Here is a 23,410-nt window from a genome sequence, read left to right on the forward strand (position 1 = left end):
AATTGTCGTTGTGGGTATATCTTTTCTATATTCAACTGGTCACGCCTGCCTGCCCTTCTTAGACTCTCAGTCCACTCCTCCTCTTCTTTTTCTTCCGCTACCTCACCTTTTGATTTATGCCTGCGCGCATGCTTTGCTCTGCCTTTAAATCGGAGCATTGCTTCCTTTCTCCAGTCTTTAATAGTTTCAAATGCCGCAGGACGCGCTTTCTTTCTTATCAACCACCTTTCCAAGTTATCTATCCTCGCCATCTCAAAACTACCATTAATCGGCCACTGATGGTGTTGTTGCTTTCTGGTTTGCCTATGCCAAGTCTCACAGAATATTATCGCACCCACTCCATACTTCACATACATCTCATACGCCAGCGTTCCCCCAGGTGGTACAATTTGGCCATTTTCCAACGATTGTCTACCGCAGCAGAAAACCCCCGCTAAGGTGGACAATACCCCAGGCATGTTTCAACCTTCCCCTTGGTTAATCAACCTTACCTAAGGCGTTTGATTTTGCAAAGTCAACTCTCAACCAATATCAGGATGCTTTGAATCGGGGAATGACTCACCTGATAAATCAAGTCGTCTGTATACTGACGCACCAAAGGACGTTGTGTCTGCGTTTCTTGGCTTCCGCCTCGTTTCGGGACCCTCGCCTCCTTGTTCTCTAGCCAGGCACATCGATCAGGGATCAGATGTGTGCAGATCTGCAAAGGAGCCTCATCACTTTTACAGGGCGCCCCGAACACCTCTTGATCCCGGCTCGATCGTCCCGTCCTCGCCGTTCTGTGCCTTTCTCAATTACAACATTACGCAAAGGAATAAGTGGGGGAGAGTCCCTATTCGGGCTCCATCTTGAAAGGGGCCCCTAGGGGACCCTGACGTCTATGGAAACAAGGCGGGTCACCACACACGATAGAGACGCCAGACACAAGGTTGTATTCCCAAAGCTAGGGTTTTACTGCAAAGCAAAAGTCTCAGTTGGCCAACTCGGTCTCACGCCCCGCGACTTGTATCTCTAGACTTCGAGGGATGCAAGAGAGTGAATTACGTACATCAGTTACATATATACAAAATACATATCAAACAATCGGCTATGACATGGTTAACACCCCTCTTCATTGGGTTTCTTTGAACTTGGTGTGACGATGGACATCTCTGACCACTATGACACCTTCAAACATCTATTCTAGTAACAATTTGCAATTTGTGAGTGCGTAGGCATCTTTCAGTTATTAAACAGAACATGGCGCTTCTGTTCTTGGAAGCGAGCTACATGCAGAGGGGGTTGCATTCCGGACCTTGCTATCTATCAGGTGCTATTCGTGTCCTGGGAGTCGACATGCTCTAGCGGGCTCGGAAAAGGGGGGCCGTTGAAAAAGCATAATTCAAGCCTTTAGCAGTATTATTCTAACATATTCTACCATATAACGAGACTGGCTGGCAGCTGTGAAATGATTACATGCCCTGCGGCTCTGCTTCAAGGCTACATTGAGGGAGCCGGGCATTCTTCCTGGCGCTGCCTACGTTTGTATTTCAGCAAAACTCTTGTTATCCTCTCGGCCCTGTGGCCTTGTCCTTTTCATATACAGAGAGCAATGTTCCACTGTCGAGCAGTGTAAGCGGAAAATATACTGCGAAGCAATAGGAACAGAAAGCAATGAGCAATGGTTAGAAAACAAAATGGCGATTCTTGTTACATCAAAATGGCTGTTCATTAGAAAACCTATATTCTGTCGTATCGTGCATGAAACGGTTGCCCCACGGCCACCAAAATACGTTTGCGGTCTTGAATTAGATTTCTAGACTGACAGGGGGAGCTGGAGAAGCGGGAAGAGGAAATAAAATGGATGGAGAATAACAATCTGGGGACCAGAGCGGAGGAGGCAAAACTTGCTGAAGCTAGAACCAATTGCCAGGAGGCGTGGGGGCAGCTCTCTAAGTTTGATTACATGACGCGCACCACAAGGACACACAGAGACGGGGACAAACCTGGCAGACTTTTATCATTGCTATGCAAGAGGGAGCACCCGAAACACTTAACAACCGTGCTCAGGGATGAGGATAGGGTATTGCACAGGACACAACAATCAGTAAATTACACTTTTGTGGCTTTCTACACCAAGCTGTATGCCCACGATACCACAATACCGCTGGCAGACATCCAGGATACATTAGAAGATTAGGCACAGCACAGAGAGAGGCATTAGATGAAACTATTACCCCAGAGGACGTGACAGAGGCCATGAGATCATTAGCTACTTGCAAAACCCCCGGAAGCAATGGACTCCCCCGCACTTCGCCACCCTCCCACCCCCCAGAATTTTATAAGGCGTATGAGCCGACCCTGACCCCACTACTACACGAGGCGTATGAGGAGGGGATCCAACCAAAAATTATGAGGGAACCTCTAATAGTCCCAATTCTCAAACCAAATAAACCGGCAGATGACTGTGATTCATATCGCCCATTGGCTATGCTCAACTACGATATTAAGATATTGGGCCACTTTCCGAGTATGGCGGTAGGGGGGGTTAACGGCACTGGTAAGGATGCCGGTGCCGTTAACCCCCTGCCACCATATTCCGAGGTCCCTTAGTGGGTCCCACCAGGAACGGCTGGTCTGACCGCTGGTCTGACCGCTATTAGCTGGCCCGTTATTTGCTCCTTCCCCATTCCCATTGAGCCCTATGGGGAATGGTTTACTGAATGGGGACTTTCCGGGTCCTCCAAGGTTCAAATGACCCGGTAAGTCCCCATTCAGTGACACCGGACCCAGGTTTGGAGGCAGCCACGGGGCCATTAGCACCATGGCTACCTCCAAACTCGGAATGACCCCCTTTGACCACCATATTGGCCAAAAGGTTGTCTAGAGTAATAGAGAGCCTTGTACACGAAGACCAGAACAGCTTTGTACCTGGCCGCAACACGTCGGCAAACTTACGTAGGCTACAACATATTATGGCACAGATGGGGGAAGACGAAGAACACTTGGCGGTGATGTCACTTGACGCCATCAAAGCGTTCGACTCCATATTCTGGGAATGGCTGATAGAGGTACTAAGACAATGTGGGTTTGGGGAAAGTTTTGTGAGATAGATTAAAGTACTATACAAGGACCCGACAGCCAGGGTTAAAACTGGCGGAACAGTGTCATCAGCTTGGGACATAAGAAGAGGCACTAGGCAGGGTTGCCCATTATCACCCATGCTTTACATCCTGGGGCTGGAACCAATTGCAATTTACATAAGGAAGCAGTTTTGTGATGCAGGGATATGAGTGGGCGGGAGATACCATGTGATCTCACTGTATGCCGATGATGTCCTGCTCTACCTGAGGGACCCCCAAAATAATGCCCCGACTGTGTTGGAGGTGCTAGATAACTATGCATGTTATTCTGGGATACACTCTAGTATGCAGAAGTCCTGCATATTCCCGCTGGTGGGCCTAAATAGCATGAAAATCGAGGATCTGCCGGAGGTGGGAATACAATGCCAACTAGACACGTTCAGGTACCGAGGGGTCAAAATTCGGCACACACCAAACTAACGCACGAACAACACTGTGGCTGTGATGAAAGGCCTGTGCAACTCAATGAAGTACTGGTCCAAACTACCCGTTTCAATGATGGGCAGAGCATCAATTACTAAAATAATCATCCTACCGAGGTTCCTATACTATTTTCAAAATGTCTGCTACTACATTAGGTCAACATTTTTTTGCACACTTGAGGCCCTGATCAGAGAGTTCCTAAGGGAGGGGGAGAGGGGGTTCCGCCATAAACTATCATTAGCCACACTGACACTACAAAGACGGGGGTATACAACTCCCAGATTTGGAAAAGTATTAGTTGGCGGTGCAACTTGGCAGGTGGCTGTCTGATGATGCCACACCTGAGACAGGGCTTTCACAACACTTGATAGCCCTGGCACAACTAAAAGAAATCTTGTGGATCCCGTTAACTAACTTGGAGAGCACCCCCCATGCTGCTAGAGTGGGGAAGGTGGGTATGGAACAGAGCTAAGACTGTGCTGCAATTGAGGCAACCCTACTCGCCTGATATACCAATCATGGCGGATGTTGGTAAGGTAGAAATTGACGTCCCCGTCATGAGACATTGGGAAAGACTGGGGCTGTATACCTGGGGAGACATGCACGAGGAGGGAACTTTCAGAGAATTGGAATTACTGTACGAAAAGGAGGGGCTACCAAAAGACCAATTTCTATGGTACCAGGCAAGTGGCCAAAGGGAAATGGGTTGAGTGGCCAGAGGAACCGGAGGTGCCCCCCCACCCCCCTGCTGTCAGAATTATATAGCTTGAGTGATGGATGGAAGCCTGTCTCCAGGCTGTATTGTCAGCTAACTGATAGGACCAACCCCCGAAGCGCTGCACTCAAGACTAGTTGGGCAAAAAAGACCTAGGAGAAGCCATTACGGACAAAGAAAGGTAGAGGGCACTGATGCACCCTAAAGAAGTATCCAGGAACGTCAGGTTCCGGCTGATACAGATAAACGTCCTATACAGAACATATATGACCACACCCCGGGTGGCAGGCTTCAACAAGCAGACAAGACCAATATGCCCATGGTGTGGTCGAGAAGGAGCTGGCCTGATGCATATGTTTTGGGGATGTGAGAATGTGGCTATTTTATGGGCCAAAATAGAGTGAGCATGTAAAATATCTGGAATTAATAATATGACTGGTCCCCGAAGGAATGTCTCCTGGGCACATACCCAAGGCTAAATAAACTTAAACACGTAGTGAAGCTCATGGATATGGTATGTGTGTTGGCAAGAAGGACAATCGCAATGGCATGGAAATCGAAGGCGGGCCAACAATTTGCTGGATGGAGCAGGGAAATGGAACGCTGGGCTGCAGCGGAAACAGAAACTTGGGGTGCAAGCCTCACTGGAGGGGTGGAGGGAGATGAGCGTCACATACGAGGCATGAAAAGCACTGATAAGAGACATGTTTCTCCCATCTGACGATATGCCACCCAGAGAATGAATGAGAAATACACAATATGTTTAATATACCATAAGAGGGCATAAGACAGAAAACCCTTACATGCTATTACCCCCACATTGCAAGAGGCTAATCTAGACCCACTCCCCCACACCCAAAGGACAAACTGAAGGCATAACTGGAAGAGCGAAGACAGTTAATGTTTGTTGTTTAATTGCTGACAGTTCAAAAGAAAAAGAAGGCAACGATAATACAATGCTAATGCTATGAATCTGTTTGATTTGTATGTTTGAAAAATGCCAATAAAAACATTTATAAAAAAATAAATAAGACATTTAAAGCGTACTGGGCCATGCATATTGAACTCCATGTTCTAGTTTGCATCTGTTGTGGAAGTTAGATTTACAGAATGCTCTGTGCTAGGTCCTCTGGGTAGCTCCTTCCTACTAGGAGATGTCTGATACACAGGAACTGCTTTTATCTCTTGCTTATCTACTCTTCATTTTGACCCCTGTGTACATTATTGTATTGAATAGTTGTGGTTTAATCTGTGATTATTATTTTTATAAATTCAGATCGGGAAATTGAAATAAATGACAAATTTAAGATCTTTAAATAATGGCTTGATGCCGTAGGAATTCTGGAATAGATCTGGGGGATCATAGAATTGCTTAATTTAATTATTGATTGTGGCTGGTTGCTTGTTAATGTCATGTTTTTTAAAAACGTTTTTGAAATTGGTAACCAATATTTTTCTTTGCTCTAAAATAGTTGTCTAGAAGTTCAACTTTGTCCACCTTGGACTGATTTTATGGGCTGGCAATTTATCTTAAATGAAGTCAGTTCAGTAACTGTTTTTCTATAACATTGATACAGACTGGGGGGGCGTGGCTTGGAGCCATGGCGGACGGACTGGCTCTGTGAGAGCTCCCTGCCACGCAACCACAGCCAAATGCCACAGTGATAGCGCGAACCGCGAGAAAATGTGCAGAGCACTCGCTGGGCTAAGTATGCAGGCATGATCAGTGCAAGTTTCGCAGTCCGTAGCAATGCGGAACCTACAGCCCAAAGAAGTGGCGGGGAAACTGCTGAGCCCCACCACCAAAATGGCGACCGGCTCCAACTAAGGCTCAAACAAACCGGGGAAACATTGGAATTTCGTGAAGGCAAGCACCCAGCAGCCGGATGTCCCCACCAGCCTCCGGAGCTGGTAAACATCGACTGGAACCTCGAACACCCGCCTAAATCTAAGAACGAACGAAGGTCTCGGCACCAGCGAACGTTCTGTCCAGCTGAGCCCCTGAGATCTCGCCGACTCCCCCAGCCCGCCGGAGCGGGCTGTCGCAGGTGCCGACCTGTCCACCCCGGGAGAGGCCCTGGAGCTGAACACTGAGGAGGGCTATCCAGCTCGTAGCCCCAACCCAGGTGCGCACGAGCAGTGCGCCACCCCACACCACCCCCTCGCCTGGGGAAAAACAACATCCACACCTCGAGGAATGAACGCCCTGTGGGGGCCCGGCAGATCCCGCTCCCAATCCAGCAACATCCACCCTAGAACTGACAACGGTGGGGGTGGTGGCAGGAAGGTGGGCCCCGTGGTCCAGCAAGAAGCGAGGCGGACGCCGACCTCGCAGCACCACCCGGACGCCAAGGGACGCCAAGGGAGCCATGCGGCTCCTCCACGCACCAGAGTCGGGCCACCCCCAACTTGATTAAACCAACACCAGCAACCCTGAAAATTCGATGCCTCGCAGACCGGAACGGCAAGCTTCGATTCACAAAGGCAGATATCCTCGAGCTAATGACACAACATCACAAAGAAATCCTGTCCGGACCCCCAACAACTAAACCAGTGCAGCTGGGATACCTGGCATCTGCCCAAAAGGCCCCAACACACCCCCACATGGAAGCACTAGAACGCCTAATCACAGCGTAGGAAGTCTGAGAAGCTATCCGCACCCTGAAAAATAGGGCACCGGGCCCAGGCGGCTTCACAGCCCAATTCTACAGGCAATATGCTCACATCCTGTCGCTGCAACTAGCAACCCTGTTTAACTCCTTCCTCGAGACAGGCTCCACTACACCCTCGATGGAAGAATCCCTCACAATTCTTATCCCAAAACCAGGGGAGGATCGATACCAATGTTCCTCATACAGACCCATTACCCTACTGAACAACGACACCAAGCTGTTCGCAAAAATCCTGGCTAAGCAGCTGGTGCCTATTCTCCCAGACATAATTCACCCGGATCAAACTGGTTTCATCCCAGGCCGCAGCATGTAAGACAACATCAGACGCACTATAAACATAATCGAATCAGCAAATAGAATGGGATTGGAACTGGTAGTCACGTCGCTTGACGCGCACAAAGCATTTTACATGCTGGACTGGGGCTATATCAGGGAAACATTAAGGCACTATGAGTTCGGCCCGAACTTTGCCAAATGGATATTATCCAACTAGCAACACCCCTCTGTTAGGAAGAATTCTCATTTATGGCTAATTTCCCTCACCTAATGAGTCCCCCAGCAGCTTTGCTGGAGTTTATTTTTTTCCACTTGGTAAGAGTGAGAGCTTTTCCCCACTCTTACCTGTGTTTTGCTATGTGTTTCTACCTGTTTTTGTGATTGTGGACTCTGAAGTACACCACTTCAGTAGCCCCCTTCTTTTTGTGTGTCACACAGCACCTTCAGTGCCGTGGCACAGGGTTGTCGTTGAGACTTCCCTCGACTCCATTTCTGATGCGACTACCGTCCCCCAGAAAAGGGTAAAGTTACCATTAACCTTACTTAGTCAATCAACCACAGATCCAGTACACCCCATCTTCCATGGAGTACTGGAAAGGGTTAATTTGTATCCCTTTTTATCTGTACCTCCTAGAGCATTGTTTCGCTCTTTTAACATTTAGACTTGGCTGGTGGCAGTGGTATCTTCCCTAACGTTTCTACCGCGATTATATTAAATAAACGTGGTACTGTTCTTGACTATTATATTTGCCTCGAACATAAACCCGCTTGACCAAATTGTCTGTCTTTTGGCTCCGGTTGGGTTTATTCACCATTTCTTTTTGTTAAAGTCCTTCTTGTGTTTTACTTTGCGCTGCAAACTAGGTTTGCCTTCTATGTTCACTGTCTTTTGGCGGGCTTCTGCTCAGAAGCCCTCATCAAGGCGCCTGGGCGTCTAGGTGGGCTTAATGTGAGGGAGGGGTGTAGTCACCCCCTGCACAGGGTATCCTAGGAAACCCAAGTTGCACTTTGTCATGATTGGCCAGGGTAGTTGTCCAGGCTGGACAACCCCCCCCCCCCTGCTGGGTGATTGACAGCCAGGCTGTGTGAATGGGGGGTTTTTCGCATAAAAGGCAGGTCCCTTGGGCTAGAAGTCATGGAGTCGCCACTGGAACTACAAGGAACCAAAGAGAAGCTGAGAGAACGACGGCTGCTGCAACTACCCCGTCCCGGTGAAGCCCTGCTGCAGTCCTGAGCTATCTTTCCTTCAACGACTCGGAAAAGATCCAGTCCGGAGTCTTCTTCCCTTGAGCTTGGTGGGGATAACCAGCTCATCTCCCACAGCCAGAGGAACCTCTTCCTTGGTCGAAATCGCTGCACGCTGCTGTAGTGGTCCGGATAGCCACCTGAAGAGCCTCTCCTGTTTTTAAGGAGCGCACCTTTTATTCCTCGTCACTGCTGCCGGCTTCATCCCTGTGTGGTGCACAACCCCTTCAGACGTCCTCCTTCACTGCTGACAACCACCCAGCCGCGGAAGAATCCATGCAAGGAGTCTGGAAAGAACTAGAAGTATTCAGAGAGGCCTCAGGCTTCATGGTAAATTTCACGAAATCAGCAGCGATGAGCATCAATGTGCAGGGTAGGCGCAGGGCGGCCCTGGAAGCCAACTACCCAATTCCATGGGCAAAGCGATGCCTCAACTATCTAGGGGTGCAGATGCCACGTAAAACTGAAAGAATCTACAAAACAAACTTCCGCCCTCTATTGGCGGAGTCCCGGAAGGACTTGAGCAGATGGAGAAATCTGCTGGTTCGGAAGGATCACAGCAGTAAAGATGAACTTGATCCCAAGACTGCTTTACCACTGCTTGGCCCTCCCAGTAGCAATCCAAAGAAAAGCCACTCTAAAGCTGCAGGCAGACATCTTAAAATACATCTGGGAAGGAAAGAAACCGCTTCGGAGCACAGCGATGGACGGCCTAGGGGTCCCGGACGTCACTGGATACTGCCTGGCAGCCCAGCTGTCCCAAGCCTTTGCATGGGAACTAAGCGACACTCGTCCCCGCTGGCTGACACTAGAGGACAAATGGTGCCAGACTCCAATAGAAATCCTCCCACACCTGAAAAGCCCCGGCAACCTTACCAACAGGGGCCCCCTGACAGCCACAAGAAACACAGCAACGAGCTGTAAGAAGGCAGCACGCTACTGGAACTGCAGAACCACGATAGGCCCGCTCACCCCCATCTGGGACAACCCGGACTTCACCCCAGACATCACCCTGAACAGCTTCGGCAAATGGAAAGGAGGAGGGCTGAGGGTCATCGCAGACTTCTTTGAAAATGGGATCCTGCTGAACTTCGAGGCATATAAAGCCAAATTCCTGGTCCCAGAGATAGAAAGGTTCAGTTACTCACAACTCGGGCACTGGCTGTCAAAAGAAGCTGTAAGGCAGCATGGCGGAAGAGAGCTTTGAGCCCTAGAGAGAATGCTGACGGCCACCCCCACCCGAAGGGGACAATATCCACCCTGTACAGACTACTCGACAGGGCCGACCCAAACCAGAAAGAGGCCTACATGACAAAATGGGAAAGGGACTTGGGCAGAGAAATGGACCCGGCGGAATGGAGCCGAAACTGGGCCAGAGTACACAAAAGTTCCAAATGTATAACCAACAAGGAAGGCGCCTTTAAGGTATGCTTCAGATGGTATCGAACCCCAGAGATACTCAACAATTGTAACCCTGCCATCCCGGCACAGTGCTGGAGGGGCTGCCCAGACAAAGGCACACTCTTTCACCTGCTATGGGACTGCCCCAAGGCTACACAGTTCTGGATAAGTGTCCTCGACCAAATTAAACTAAACTAATGACAGGTCTTACAATTCCATGGGATCCAGGAATCGTCCTGTTGGGGGCGACAGGTGAGGACCAATTCCCATTAACTGGTTGTCTAGCGGATTTATGCTTGCATCTCCTCACTGCAGCCAAAATATCAATCGCCAGACTATGTAAAAACCCAGAGGGACCAGCGATCCCAATGTGGTGGGCAAAATGTTGGGATATAGTTGCTGCAGAGAAAATCACAGCTATTCGATTTGGCAACAGAAGCAAATTCTACCAAATCTGGGCCCCCTTCTTGGACTACTCGCAGCAATTCCCGAGGGTGGCAAGACAACCCCCAACACTAAGATGGATGGAGAAATGGGACTAAAAAGGCCCGAAAGATGACACAGCAGAAATAGGCACGTCCGGGGACAAACCCGAATGCGAAAGCTGGAAGAATCACTCTGCCACTGCACCGCCGGATGAACTCAAGCCAAAGAAAAGGCCCCACCTAAGTGACGGCACCCAAAACTGGACTCCTTACTTGGCTCAATGTGAATACTGCTGTTCCCCTGTGTCTCCCCTCCCTCTCTCCCCCCGTCCCCGTTTCCTCTTCTCCTCCCTCCCACAGTTCGAGATGATGTTTGTTTCTAGTATTATTTTGTTTATTTTACTAAACTAAAGCTTCTAAGAAGCCTCAGCTCTAATGCTATTTGGAAAGCTGTACGTACAAATCCAATAACAAGAAAGTTTGATAAAAAAAACATTGATGCAGACCGCAAACTTAATTGTCTCTTACATAATGTTTTCGTTTTGCCCAACTAAACGGTACTCTTTTTATCAAATTCAGAAGGTTAGAAGACGGTGCACTCTGATGGTATTAGAATTGAAGACGCAAACGTTAAACAAATCTAGTCGATGGTCCTCCCGCTAAGCTCTTAGTGGTTCCTCACTTCAGCTACCATTTCCTAATAACTAGTGCAAGCTTTTCTGACTGCGTTTTTTGGCTATGTGTGCAGAGTCAAGCATGTGTTATGTAAATGCTGTTTGGGTCAAGGAAAGAGAGAATAGTATAGTGACATGCATAGGATAGTACATCATTTTCCTCTTTGCCCAACCCATTCTCCAGTGAGCCCCGGGGTGAGTATTACTTCCAGTTATATTTTCAATGAACAGAGGTTGTTTTATTCTTTCATGTTCTCCAGAGCAGTAGAAGAAGGCACATTCCCTGACTGATCTCCTCCTAGAGTTATAAAATCCTGAATTTGATTTTCTTTCAAGGTTATAGAAGAGGAGTCCTTCAAGCAATGCCACAGCTTAACTACCTTGATGGGAAAAATATTTTGGGTGAATCTGAAAATAGTGCTGAAGACTTGATGGATTTGCCGAGTTTAGATTTTCTGGAATACTTTGCATCTTTGAAATCCGACCCTCAGGAAGGAAAGGTATGAAATGTTTTATTTCTTTGGTTGTGACACACATTGACTTTATCGATGTGTTGTGACATAATTTATGAAATTTCCCAATTTTAACAGAATGCTGCTAATGTACCAGTTTCAACCTCTCGCATCAATGAAGTTTTATCAATCTATCGGCCTCATGAAGGTTCTTCGACCTTGAGTACCCTGAGCTCCAGGAAAGATACTGCTACGTCTTCTGACACAGAAACACCTGGAAGTGGTTATGCTGATAATCTTCATAGAGAAATTAGGATACGAAAATTGGAGGATCAGGTTGCACATTTATTACTAAAGGTAAAGAATTGAAGTACATACAATGTGTCATTATATTTTAAATGTTTGCCTGTGTAACAAAGTGAGTCCCCTGCCTGTACCTTAGGGTAGACAGTGGAGTGGCCACAGAGACTGCGCCATGCCACCCGCTTTGTGATGCTGGACCCCTGTTGAGGTGATTGATGTTCTTTTGGCCTACCTCCCCATTCCTCGGTTCTTTTGGCATGGGCTTGCGCATGAAACAAGGTCATCCCTATCCCGATAAGCAAAGGTTTGAGCATGTGGAGAGCATCTAAAATGCCAGCCCTCTCATGCTGCAACTGTTCTCAGGAGTTCCCACATTCAGTAGCCATAAGATCCGCATCTCCTGCAAGGTATTTCCACATGCCATTTGTTAGCCCCTGGCAATGTAACTTTGCTAGTAAAGAAGTGTTTATCAAGTTCTACCCATTAAGGCAACATGGAGACAGAATGTCTAGAACATGGGCGACATGCCCCTGTTCAGGAACCTTCTGCAGGTCACCAGACATTGAGAAACATTTGTTCTGCTGAACACTGAATGCAATTATCTGCTGCAGCAGCTCTGCTCCCGGCATTGGTCTAGTGTATTTCCAAAATGATGGCTTTCCATGTTCAAGGGTCTTACCGCAGCTCCAAGCAAATTAGAGCAGAGCCAAAATCTGCGGACGATTGCTACATAACCAATCTGATTCCAAGACTGAAGAAAGGGAGCACCTGAGAGCGGTTAAGCCAGGACAGACCCCGGTTCGTAAACCTCTTGCAGTTTGGCAATGGTGTGGCTGTTTTGAGGTGGAGAAGGAGCAGTGGAGAGTTGGAGGTGAAGGCAGTAGGAGATTGAGATGGAGCTGCAGGAAGGAGACTGAATAGAGGTGGCCAGAGTGAGAGAAGGAAGGTGAAAAGCAGTAACTTGTGGTGAGAGGAAAGCTCAAGAGGTGGCTAGATGGAGAGACAAACAACTATAGAGAAGCTTGCCAAAGATGCCATAGGAGTGTTTGAGGAGGATTGTGTTCAGAAGGAGGTAGTAGGTGACCTCAGAGAAGGTTGTGAGAGGCGTTAAGAAAAAGAGGTGGAACCGTAGAGAAGAAGCTGAAAGCAACATCAGCTGAGAGGTGCACGGCTGTGCTAAGAAGGTCAAAATAAGAGTTGAGGACTACTAGAGATTAGGTTGGCAGAAGACCAGAGGGAGGTGAAAGAGCAGCAGACACACCCTAAGACTGGGATGTGAGTGTTCAAGAGGTGAAGGTATATGTTGGGATGAATCGCCAAACTTTGAAGAGCGAGAGAGAGATATATGCATGCAGGAAAGGTCCCCTTGGACGAGTGATACAAATGATCGCAAAGGTAGTTGAAGATGTGCTTTTGGGGATTGAAACCAGGACCATAAAACGGGGAAGTAGCAAAGGCACACAAACCAAATCTATAGAGCAGCTCAACCGCCCAGCCTCTTGGAAGCATTTGGGCATATTACACGGTCACCCAGCCCTGCCTGCTGCTATTCTCCCAGCCAAACTAGCAGAGCATATGGGGTTGCTGGACCAGGCGAGGGGTCTCCCAGGAATTGAGAACAAGAAGAAGTGGACCTTGAGTTGGGACACAGTCAAAGAATTGTGGGTAAACGCAAACCCCCAAAACTGCACAGTGGCAATATTTCCCTGGAAGAGACCCTCGGAATGAGGGATATGACACCCAAGACTTGTTGCTTATATGTAAGGAGAAGCCATAATCTGTATAATTAGTTTTGCCCTGTTTATCTGGGAAGGGATTGCAATGTGTTTGTTTCTACCCACCATTGCAGCTACCCCTAATAAACCTGCATTTACCTATATCTGTATCTGACTGGCACTCACCGTTGTGACAATTTTTCTGCACTATTAAATAGAAAGAAACGTGTCATATTTAATAACAAAGCAGCAAAAAATATAAATGTGTTATTAGAGATTATTTTCTTGCGACTACATAGATCCCTTGTAAATGTTAAAGCAGTGGAATGTCCTTTTTGGTCCTTAAATTTGTTTTTTGTTCAATAAAATACATCCGTGCCTGCAACATATAGAAATAATTGTTGGAGTAACATTGCTACAAACCAGCTTCCTGAATTACAAGCTATTGTCCAAGCAGCAATATCTCTGGCTGTAGCTAAAGCTTGTGAAAAGAAAGGTGTGTGATTTTGCTCAATTGGACTATGTCATAAGGCAGTAAAAGTGAAGATGGAGAAGTACAATGCAGCAGGACAGACATCAAGTGGAAGCTAAAGAGTTAATGGGCAAAGGAAGAGTAGGGAATGGTGAAGACTGGATATGATAGGGTGTATGTTTCTTATTTGGGAAATACCTTATTTGAACAACAGGTTTTCCTCTGTGAGGAGTCAGGACTGAAACTCAGACTCAAATTAGCCATGGTTTTTGGGTAAAAACGTTTATTGAAAATAAAAGGGTTGGGGAAAATGCCTCTCTAATGCTGCTCCAAAAGAAATTTCCCTACGTAAACCAAAAACTAAGGCTCTGTCTGTGTCAGAATTTCTAAAATAAAAATGTCCCGTGTCCCAAGTTCTATTTTGACCCTCACACTTCAGGCTAAAGTCTAAGGAGAAGCTGGAAATGTCTTTAACCTTGGCTGGTTTAGAAAAGTGTTCATAATGACAGAATAAATGGCTCCAACAAAAAGGTTCTTCAGGCATAACGGTCCTTGCTCCTGAGTGGTTCCCTTCCCCAGGCTTCCTCTTTACTCTCTGATGTTTCACGAACAGTTCCTTGCGTCTTTCTCGGCCAGCAGCAGCACTGACACACAGAACTGTCTGGCTTTGTAATTCTGTATTTGAGGACATCTGTTATACTTTTCTGCGAGGGCTTTGCTCCTACTCTCCTGGTTAACACAATCCCTTTTCCTAGTATGGATATTTCTTCTCAGGGCTACTTTAAATCTTGTACATTTCTTGTGACTGCCTGTAATACCCTCCTGACAGGGCATTTTGTATTCACACACTTGTAATTGCCTGGTATCCTCTCCTGCCAGGACTTCTGTTCAAACAGGGTGTTTGCCCTCTCCAAGAGTTTCACATATACTTTGTTGGATAATTACTCATCTTGATATATTATCCTCTCTGTTTTTCCCATGTACTTGCACTGCATACATTCACATATATTTGCAAGGGTTTTGCTCGCAGTTCAGTTCCCCTTTAACAATAATTCCATTCACTTTTCTCTCTCTGTGGGTTTGTTTACAATTATTTGTGTTTCGGCTTGGCGGCCGATATGCCCCGGTGTCCCTGCTGTCACTGGGTGGACTCACCAACTCTTGTTGGCAGTTGTGGATTCTTCTTCAGTCAATCGGTGAAGGCTTTGTGTCTGCTTCCTTCTCGTAACCGATTCCTCTTCGTTTCCCCATCTGTTGATGCTTCCACTTGACAAGTCTGCTTTGTTCCAGGCTCTGGTAAGTGAAGTGCTGCTTTCTGTCACCTTTGAATGCTCGGGAGTCTCTCGTTTGCTCCTGGTGTTCCCTCAGCGTGTCCTTCTCGTGCAGCAGCTTCTTTCTTCTTGGTCGGTGAGCCGCCTGGCTCCACCATGCAGTCCCAGCCTTTCTATTTCTCTATTCTTGTGGAGTTGCGCAACTCTTTCGCACTAGTAGCAGACATTGACTCTGATTTTGCTCTTTAAATTTCTCAGGCATAGGTGTATGCGAGCAGCAACCAGAGCGCTCGCTGGGCTTGTCCCTGTATTTTAGTAATTCTCGGAAAGGAAGTGTATTTTGGACAATTGGCACGAAAAACTTGGATAAACATTCTCATTGGATTTCAATGGCAAGTCAGTCCTGGGTGATTGATAGATGGAATTGGAGAAGGTGGTTTCATAAGCCTCACAAGTCGAAGGATGGCCTATAGGTCTTGGGGAAAGGTTTTCCCTATTCTTCATAGGTGGATGAGTAGATGTATGCCAGTAGGCCATGAGGGTATTAAATATGTCAGGGTTATCTTCAAGGGAGAATGGAGGATACCATGTCTCATCCAATGAAGCCATGACATCTCCCCGGAGACTGTCTCCCCCCTTGTGATCCTCTCATATAGTGTCCCTCAGACTCAGGATCAGGTAGTGGCTGCTATCCCTGGTCACATGGGAGGAGGGCACTGCCTGGAAATCGGTGACGACTCCACTGGATTCATCAGACCTCTTAGTAGGTTCCTACCATTCCATTCATTCTTTTTTTGTGCAACTTACAGGAGTGCCAGTAGACAAGCGGATTTGATTTTGGGAACTTTACATATATTATGCATTACAAATCTAACACTTCTGTTAGAGGGCATACAAAAAAAGAAAAACTATATATATATATATATATATATATATATATATATATATATATATATATATATATATATTACAAACTTCCATTTGTGTTGGGAACAAAGATGCACATTGTGAGTGCAGAAAAGGAAAAGCTAGTCCATGGTCCATTAGGTCAGTACGGTGCTTTTTTTGGGGATCTAAAAGTGCAGAAGGAATTGTGTAAATAAGCGGTCCCAGGCCATCTATCTGGGTTCCTTCTTCTTGTCTGGGTTTTCCCTAAGTAATTATATTTTCTTCACTCTTTTGGGATTTTCTTCTAATGTTTGCTCCTGTGTGATGTTTGGTCTTGTCCTTGTGCTACTAGAGATTTGTTGGCAGAGCAGATCTGTTCAATTGTAATGGCAGAAGATGATCTCAGGGTTCTAGTTGGCATGTCCTTGGTGGCTTGGACACCCTAGGCCCAAATCTGTGTGGTGTGCACATGAGCCAAATTCCTGAAAATCTGCAGTGCAAAAAGACTTGGGGTTACCTGTGTTTTAGGCTTTTCCCTTTGCGCCCAGGTAGGTGCACCCACACATTTGAGGTACCGTTTTCGTCGGGACACCTGTGGGAACGTGGGAAGGTAGGCCATGTGGTGTTGGCGGTGTGTTTTGGTGAGTGACGAGAGTGAAATGTGCAGAAATTGTGTTTTTTATTCCCCCCGAATTTGGACTTTGCCCAGGGGTTCTGGGTAATACATTCTGGGCCAATTTGTGCAAGTCAGACCGCTGTGGATTCCCACGAGTGTCTTCTTTTCAGAAATGCATGGGGTTCCTGCCGGGGAATGTTGTAATGGAAAGGGGGGGTCCCTCTTCCCCCCCACCCAAAATGGAGTGGGGCCATCTCATGCAGTCCTCCCTGGGGGCAGATATCTGCTCCTAGGAAATGGCATCTGACCCCAGGGAGCACTGCATGAGATGCCCCCCACTTATGTGCCGCCAGGGAGGGCTGCATGAGATGCCCCCCTCAATTTGGGGTGTGGGGGGTGAGTGCCAACCCCCCTTACATTACGTAATTCCCTGGTGGTTTAGGGTGCCCCTCAGCCCCCCTAAAATGCAGCCTACCATTTTCAATTTATTTCTTTGTTTATCCGACTTCCCTTGTGCAGATGGGCACATCAGTGTGCCCATCTGCCCCAGAGTTCCCTAAACCTACTGCCCCATCCATTGGGGGGCCTGTCCCACGTTTTGTGGTGGCCCTCTCCCCACCTCCCAATGGATGAGATGCCCCCCCCTCCATTTTGGTTGGTGTGGAGAGGGCCACTCCCCTTTCCTTTACCGTTATCCCTGGTGGTTTAGGGTGCCCCTCAGCCCCCCCCCCCCCCTCAACTGCGCATTTCGTAGAGCGGAGTGAGGCGAGAGTGTTTCACTGTGTTTGGCGTGGAGCAGCGGGAGAGAGGTTATTCTCACCCGGAGGAGTGTATTGCTCTTTGGGAGTGGCAACCTCTGCGGCCGGTGCGGGCTGCGTAGGGCTGTAGAATGGAGGAGTGGAGGTGAAGCGGAAGTGGTCTGCTGTCATCAACCAGAGCACTTTATTTTCAGCTGTTCGGTGAAATCACCAGCGGAAGCCTGAGCCATCACACACCAGCGGTGGACAGCAAGTAAGCCCCTAGTAAGCCAGGCCCATTGCTTTTAAGAGTCAAATTGCAATCTGTCAATCACGAAAACTTGCACGTCCCCACTTAAATCTAAATAAAGGCGCTCCGTGAAAGACGTTAAGGGGATGATGAAAGACTGGTTTGCTATGTGAGATGTAAGGGCTGACTGCACAGCCTTTACCCTGTGCAGTATAGTGTTTACCAGAGTTCTGCTCCACTGGAGAAATACATGGAGCAATTTTGTATCACGCAGAATCAACTGCGGGCATATATTTCTGTGGTGACGTGGACAGCGACTCTCTTGAGACTGCTGCATATAATTTAATTTCCTGAATCTGACACCATTGATGGATGGTCATTCGGTTAAACTTCGATTTATGGTTCTGATTAATGCTTACAAGATGATAAAATATGGGTTATCATCAGTACGGTTTTTGGCAACGCGAATGAATTAACTACTTTCTGCGCCCCCTATGGACCCTCCAAGTATTTCCACCAGAGGCTCAGATCTTCAATCAAAATTGAAAAATAATGTACCAATTATCATGTGATCATCTGGTGTATTACTGTTTTTTAATACTGTGGTGGGCTGTTTAAAGATTAAATGTTATGCCACTAGTGTGCCCTGATGAAGACGCCTATCAGCTTTTTCAATTTTCTTTTCTCCCCTTTTTTTTCTACTCGATTAGATTGGTTTTCTGACCGTCGAAACTACTTTGAGGATGATATCTTATAAATATGATACTCGTAGTAGGCACTTAGCACTTTTTTGACAACCTTTTTGCACTGACTTTCTCTGTCCAACTGTTCTAGAAATACAGTGGATATATGTATTATATCTAGCAGTGCTTGATCAGATAGTTTTTTAGATTTTTTCAAGAGCTTTTTTTGATATATTGATATGTATTTATATGCATTTTAGAAAATGTTATAATGTGGACTAATGGTTTTTATTGTGACTTTTGTACAATTTGAATAAAATGTGAATTTGATTTCTGATCTGTCAATGCCTCCTACTGCCCATCTACCCTTCTGAGTCATTTAATGTTTTGAATTGTATTCATCCGTGTAACCCCAAAAAAAAAATTACTTTTTTCTCACTACGTGAGGTGCCCAGAAAAAGTATTTTTTGTATATTCTCAAGTCGGTGCAAGTAAGGAAAAAGGGGGCGGTTTACCATTACGTGATACGAATGATCGTACTCCATTAGCTCTGAAACACGTGTAATCCGGATACAACAGGGCAAGGCTATGGGGCCTCTTTGCCAAGGAAAGAAGGCTAAGGCTTCTAATATAGCACATGGGCTAGGAGGAAATCACTTCAGACTGCTTTTGCAACAAAACATAAAGGGTCCCACTCAGAGCCCTTTTTGATACAAGTTTTAAAGAGGGGTTCAAAAATGAAACTGCGCAGCACCCTCCTGCAAATTGACAATAAAACCCCAAAATGGGAGGAGCAGCTAGAAAGCTCAGTAGTACTTGCAGTGCATAACCCAATATTGACATGTCAGGAGATGAGTGATATTCTTCCCCGGTCACCCAGCAGATCTACTCGGGCGCAGGTGGAAAGGTCGCCTCGGACACCGGGGTAGGGGCCAGTTTGAACTGGAGGAGAACATTCACTCCTGGAAGCACGGTCTTGAGTTCACTGTTACAACCAAAAAGATTCAAAGAAAAATAGACTATACTTTTGGTAAAAGGAAGAGTAGGAGCATAACTGATGAGGACATTATGCTCCTCAACCACAGTTTGGGTTCACCGCGCAGGGTAGAAGAAAATACTCAAGAGTCAGCCCGAGATCCTCTCCTAATTAATGAATCATTTTTGCAAGAAGATGGAGCATGCTCTCATGGTGTGGGGAGAGATTTGAGTTCCAGTCTCTGCTAGCAGCAGGAATGGAAGATCTGTAAGTGCAAGAGGTTCTCCCTGCAACCAAGTCTTCAGCTCACTCGGAGCCGGGACCACAAATAAATGAGAATAGTCTATCAGCACTTACCTTTGTCCTCAACTAGTTGGTGTCAGTGTTTGACCAACTCAGAGCAGAGGTACAGTCTCAGGCGGGGGTCCTTCTGGAGTTGACAAAAGAAATCGCGAGTCTTGACTCCTCGGTAGTGTGTTGTAGTAATAATATAAACTCTATCGTAACCCCATCTCCAAGTGACCTCCGCCTAGAGCTAGTGGATTGGACTTGTCATCTATCCAACTCTCGCTCACCAATAAAAAGCAAGAAGAGGCCATAGGAATGCAGCTTCTGCAGGACATCCAGGGAAAACTGGAAAAGAGGCTGCAAGGGCCAAAGGAAGAGGCAGAGAGAGTGAAAGCAAATAAGGCAGTTCCAGACTTTGATGACACAACTCTCTCAAATTCAGTCCTTGAGGAATTTATAAGATTGGCGAGTGTGGTCGAGGGACTCCAGGAAGGAGTTCCAGCGGAGTCTCTGAGGAGATCCACCATCCCAAAATCAGGAACCACTTAAGCAAATAAACAAAGAAACAGGTCAGCAGCTTTCTAAGTGCAGGGGAAGATTGAGAAAGAGAGATGCAAGAAAGAGGAGAAGAGCAAGTGAATCAACTATGCAGGAGGAACGAAAAAAAAGCAAAAAACAAAAATGCTTACAAATAATTAAAAAAGGAGACAAACGCCTTTGTAAAGTCCCCTCACTGGGGCTCGTCCAGTTGCCCATCTGGATGAAGAAGAGCCTCTCAATTCCACTATTGCCCATAGGAGTGATCTTGGAGAAGGCACTACAACGAAGAAACAATCAGAGCCAGGAAAACGTATAAGAAAAGGGGGTGGACAGGGCCAAGTAGAAAAAGCCTACAGAAGGAGTGAAAATAACTAAGGCGAGCATTTGCCTCCAAACTGTCTGGCAAGAGGTGGAGAATGGCCAACAAAACAACTCGGCGAAAGACAATATTGGTAAAGGGGGTAGTTTGGCTCCAAAGGCCACGTCAACTGCGCTGGAAGCGAAAAATTGCAAATTGATCAGCAATATTTATAGACCAATTGCTCCGATTTTTCTTATGACCAAGGTTTAATTTAAGGGAGCAAAGGCCAGGGTTGCCGACATTGGAAAAGCTACTGTGGAAAAAAACTTGAAAATCGCTCCAATATTTGTGAACTGCATTCCACAAAAACCTAAAACTACTATTTCGAAGGGATTGTGTCCTCCGACGTATTCCTTATCTTAGATATCTCTTTCCAGCTTTGCTGGCCTCGTAAATTTTTTCTCTAGAGGGCGCTGCGCGTCGACGTCCGCCGAGTCGATGTCCCTCGACAGCCGCCGTATCGACGTCATCCTGCCTATAAAGGCTGCGCGCAGCGTCCGTTGCTCAGTTCCGTTTTTCCGCGCTTACTCAGTGCCTCGGAATATCGTTGCTCAGTTTCGTAGAGAATTAATCCAATTTCCTTGAGATATTCGATCCATACTCGATGGCTTCCTCATCGGAACCGACGACCCCTCGGTCCGGCTTTAAAAAATGCCGAGACTGTGGAAAAAAGATGTCGCTGACTGACCCTCACAGAATTTGGCTGTGGTGTTTGGGAGCTGAACACCATTGTTCGGAGTGCGAGGACTGTATGTCCATGACAGCTAAGGCCCTGAAGGAGCGTAGGGGGAAGCTGGAAAAAGGTAAGACTTCTAAAGCTTCTTCTTCTTCCTCGACGAAGTCGAGACATTCGTCTCCTCGTCACCATTCGCGCTCCAGGTCTCGAAGCGGGTCCCATCACTCCTCGAGATCGAAGCACTCGAAGAGGAGACGTCGAAGATCCCCTTCTTCGTCCTCTTCCTCTGTTTCACCTAAGAGAATCCCTTGCCCCACGAAACATAGTTCCCGGGCTGAATGGGAGGAATTCCGAAAAAATATGATGAACGTCTTCAAGAAAGCAGCCTCGACCCCCTCGAAGACCCGAAGGTCCAAAACGCTGCGAGTAGCAGTACCCGGCGAAGGAAGCTTCTCGAGCGCGTCACGAACCCTCGAGTAAAGCTAAGACCTCGAATCCTTCTTCGAAGGTTCCGTCGACGCTGTCGACGAAGGTTCCGTCGACGCCAAGGTCGGTGTCTACGATGCCGTTGTCGAAGGGACCTTCGACACACGGGTCTGTCGACTCGACGCCATCCTCGACACCGGCGTCGACGCCAAGGAAAGTCACGGTTGCGGCGCACCCAGTGGCTATTCCCAGGTCTTCGATGACGATGTCGTCGAGATTGTCGACATCCTCAAGCAGAATTCCAATTCTATCGAGGACCTCGAGGCCTCCGCCTTTGTTTTCGACGCCACGTTCGTAGCCTTCGGCGTCGAGGACATCGACGTTTTCGAGGCCGATTACAACAAGTTTGGCACCCTCTGCCTTGGAGATGGGTTTCACACCCTTTGTGAGTTCAGACCAATTGAGAACAATGTCCTCAATTATGGAAGAGGGAGAACTATCTGACCAAGAAGAGACATTTGAGTTGCAGGGACCTGCAACCCCAGTTCAAGAGGAGTTATCCTCAGAGGAACGCAGATTAAAGGAACTCCATGATTCCTTACATGAGGCAAGTGGTTTAGACACTTCCCCTGAAGTAGAGTTCGCTAAGCCAGACCCGGGGGAGCATGCTGAAACCCCTTATAGAGCCTTAATGGCCAGGATCACAGAATTTATGGGGTGGTCAACACCGTCACAGGCTTTCCAACAGGATGACCTCATGGATATTCTTGATAAAGGTCCACAGGAGGATCCTGTAGTACCTTTTCATAAAGCTCTTCAAAGAAAAATCATGACGAACTGGGAAACCCCAGATGTCGTCCCGGCAGTAAATAAAAAACTGTCTACTAAATACAGGGCATCTTCTGCAGACCCAGAGTTTTTGTCCAAACACCCATCCCCAGAAAGTCTGGTGGTACAGGCAGCATCTTCTACTGACATCAAGACTGCTTACCCTACCGTCCCACAGGACAGGGACGATAAAAAATATGATGTTATGGCTAAGAAAGTCTTTTCGGCATGTAGCATGGCGTTAAAATCTATTAATGCTACTTGCACCCTTGCTAGATTTAGCCATACACTTTGGGAGTGTGCTTCTACAGCGGCTGACTGCATCCCGGAGGGAGAAGAAAGGGAGGCGTTCCTAAATATCATACAGGACGGTAAAGACGCTATGTGCGAATCCCTCCAGACGGGCATTGATTCGGCTGACAGTATCAACAGAGCAATAGCGGCAAGTACAACAACCAGGAGATTTGCTTGGTTGAGAAATTCTGGTTTTGCCCCAGATGTGCAAGCCAGGCTCTTGAACATGCCATTTGATGGCTCATCTTTGTTTGGGAAAAAGGCGGATGACAGTTTAGAAAAACTGCAAACATCAAAGGCAGCAGCAAAATCCCTAGACGCTGCAATCCGTCAGACACCTTTTTCGTCCCACAGGAACCTCTGCGAGAGGCAAGTCCTTTCGCTTCTACTCCGCATTCGGAAGAGGTAGAGGACGACCGGCTCAAAGGGGACAAAGAAGAACTACCCGAGTTGGACGGTGTAGATATTCAAAAGCCGCAGCAACAGCAGGTGCCTCTTTACCATCGGCATCTGCATCAGCCGCCCCAAAACCACTCTGAGGACTTCCCTCACAAGACACCTGTAGGAGGCAGGTTAACTCAACATCTGGCGGAATGGCAGGCTATCGCGTCAGATGCTTGGGCATTGGAGACAGTTGCACAAGGTTACTGCCTGCCTCTCCTACACATACCTCAGTCATCC

At 47.2% G+C, this 23,410-nt stretch overlaps 1 protein-coding gene across 3 annotated transcripts in view; it reads left to right on the plus strand.

The window, feature by feature from the left end:
- Positions 1 to 23,410, plus strand: part of LRRCC1 (leucine rich repeat and coiled-coil centrosomal protein 1) — a 1,358,299-nt gene that overhangs the window by 215,519 nt on the left and 1,119,370 nt on the right. For all 3 annotated transcript variants that reach the window (XR_011278636.1, XM_069621288.1, XM_069621287.1), the window contains exons 5-6: positions 11,290 to 11,453; positions 11,544 to 11,762. Coding sequence is in view for 2 of the 3 variants with exons in the window: in XM_069621288.1 (XP_069477389.1) it covers positions 11,290 to 11,453; positions 11,544 to 11,762 (383 nt within the window). In the remaining variant the exon portion in view is untranslated. The remainder of the gene's footprint in view (positions 1 to 11,289; positions 11,454 to 11,543; positions 11,763 to 23,410) is intronic.

Source organism: Ambystoma mexicanum, chromosome 5q (assembly GCF_040938575.1).
Source record: "Ambystoma mexicanum isolate Mex_15411 chromosome 5q, UKY_AmexF1_1, whole genome shotgun sequence".
Classification (NCBI taxonomy): Eukaryota; Metazoa; Chordata; class Amphibia; order Caudata; family Ambystomatidae; genus Ambystoma; species Ambystoma mexicanum.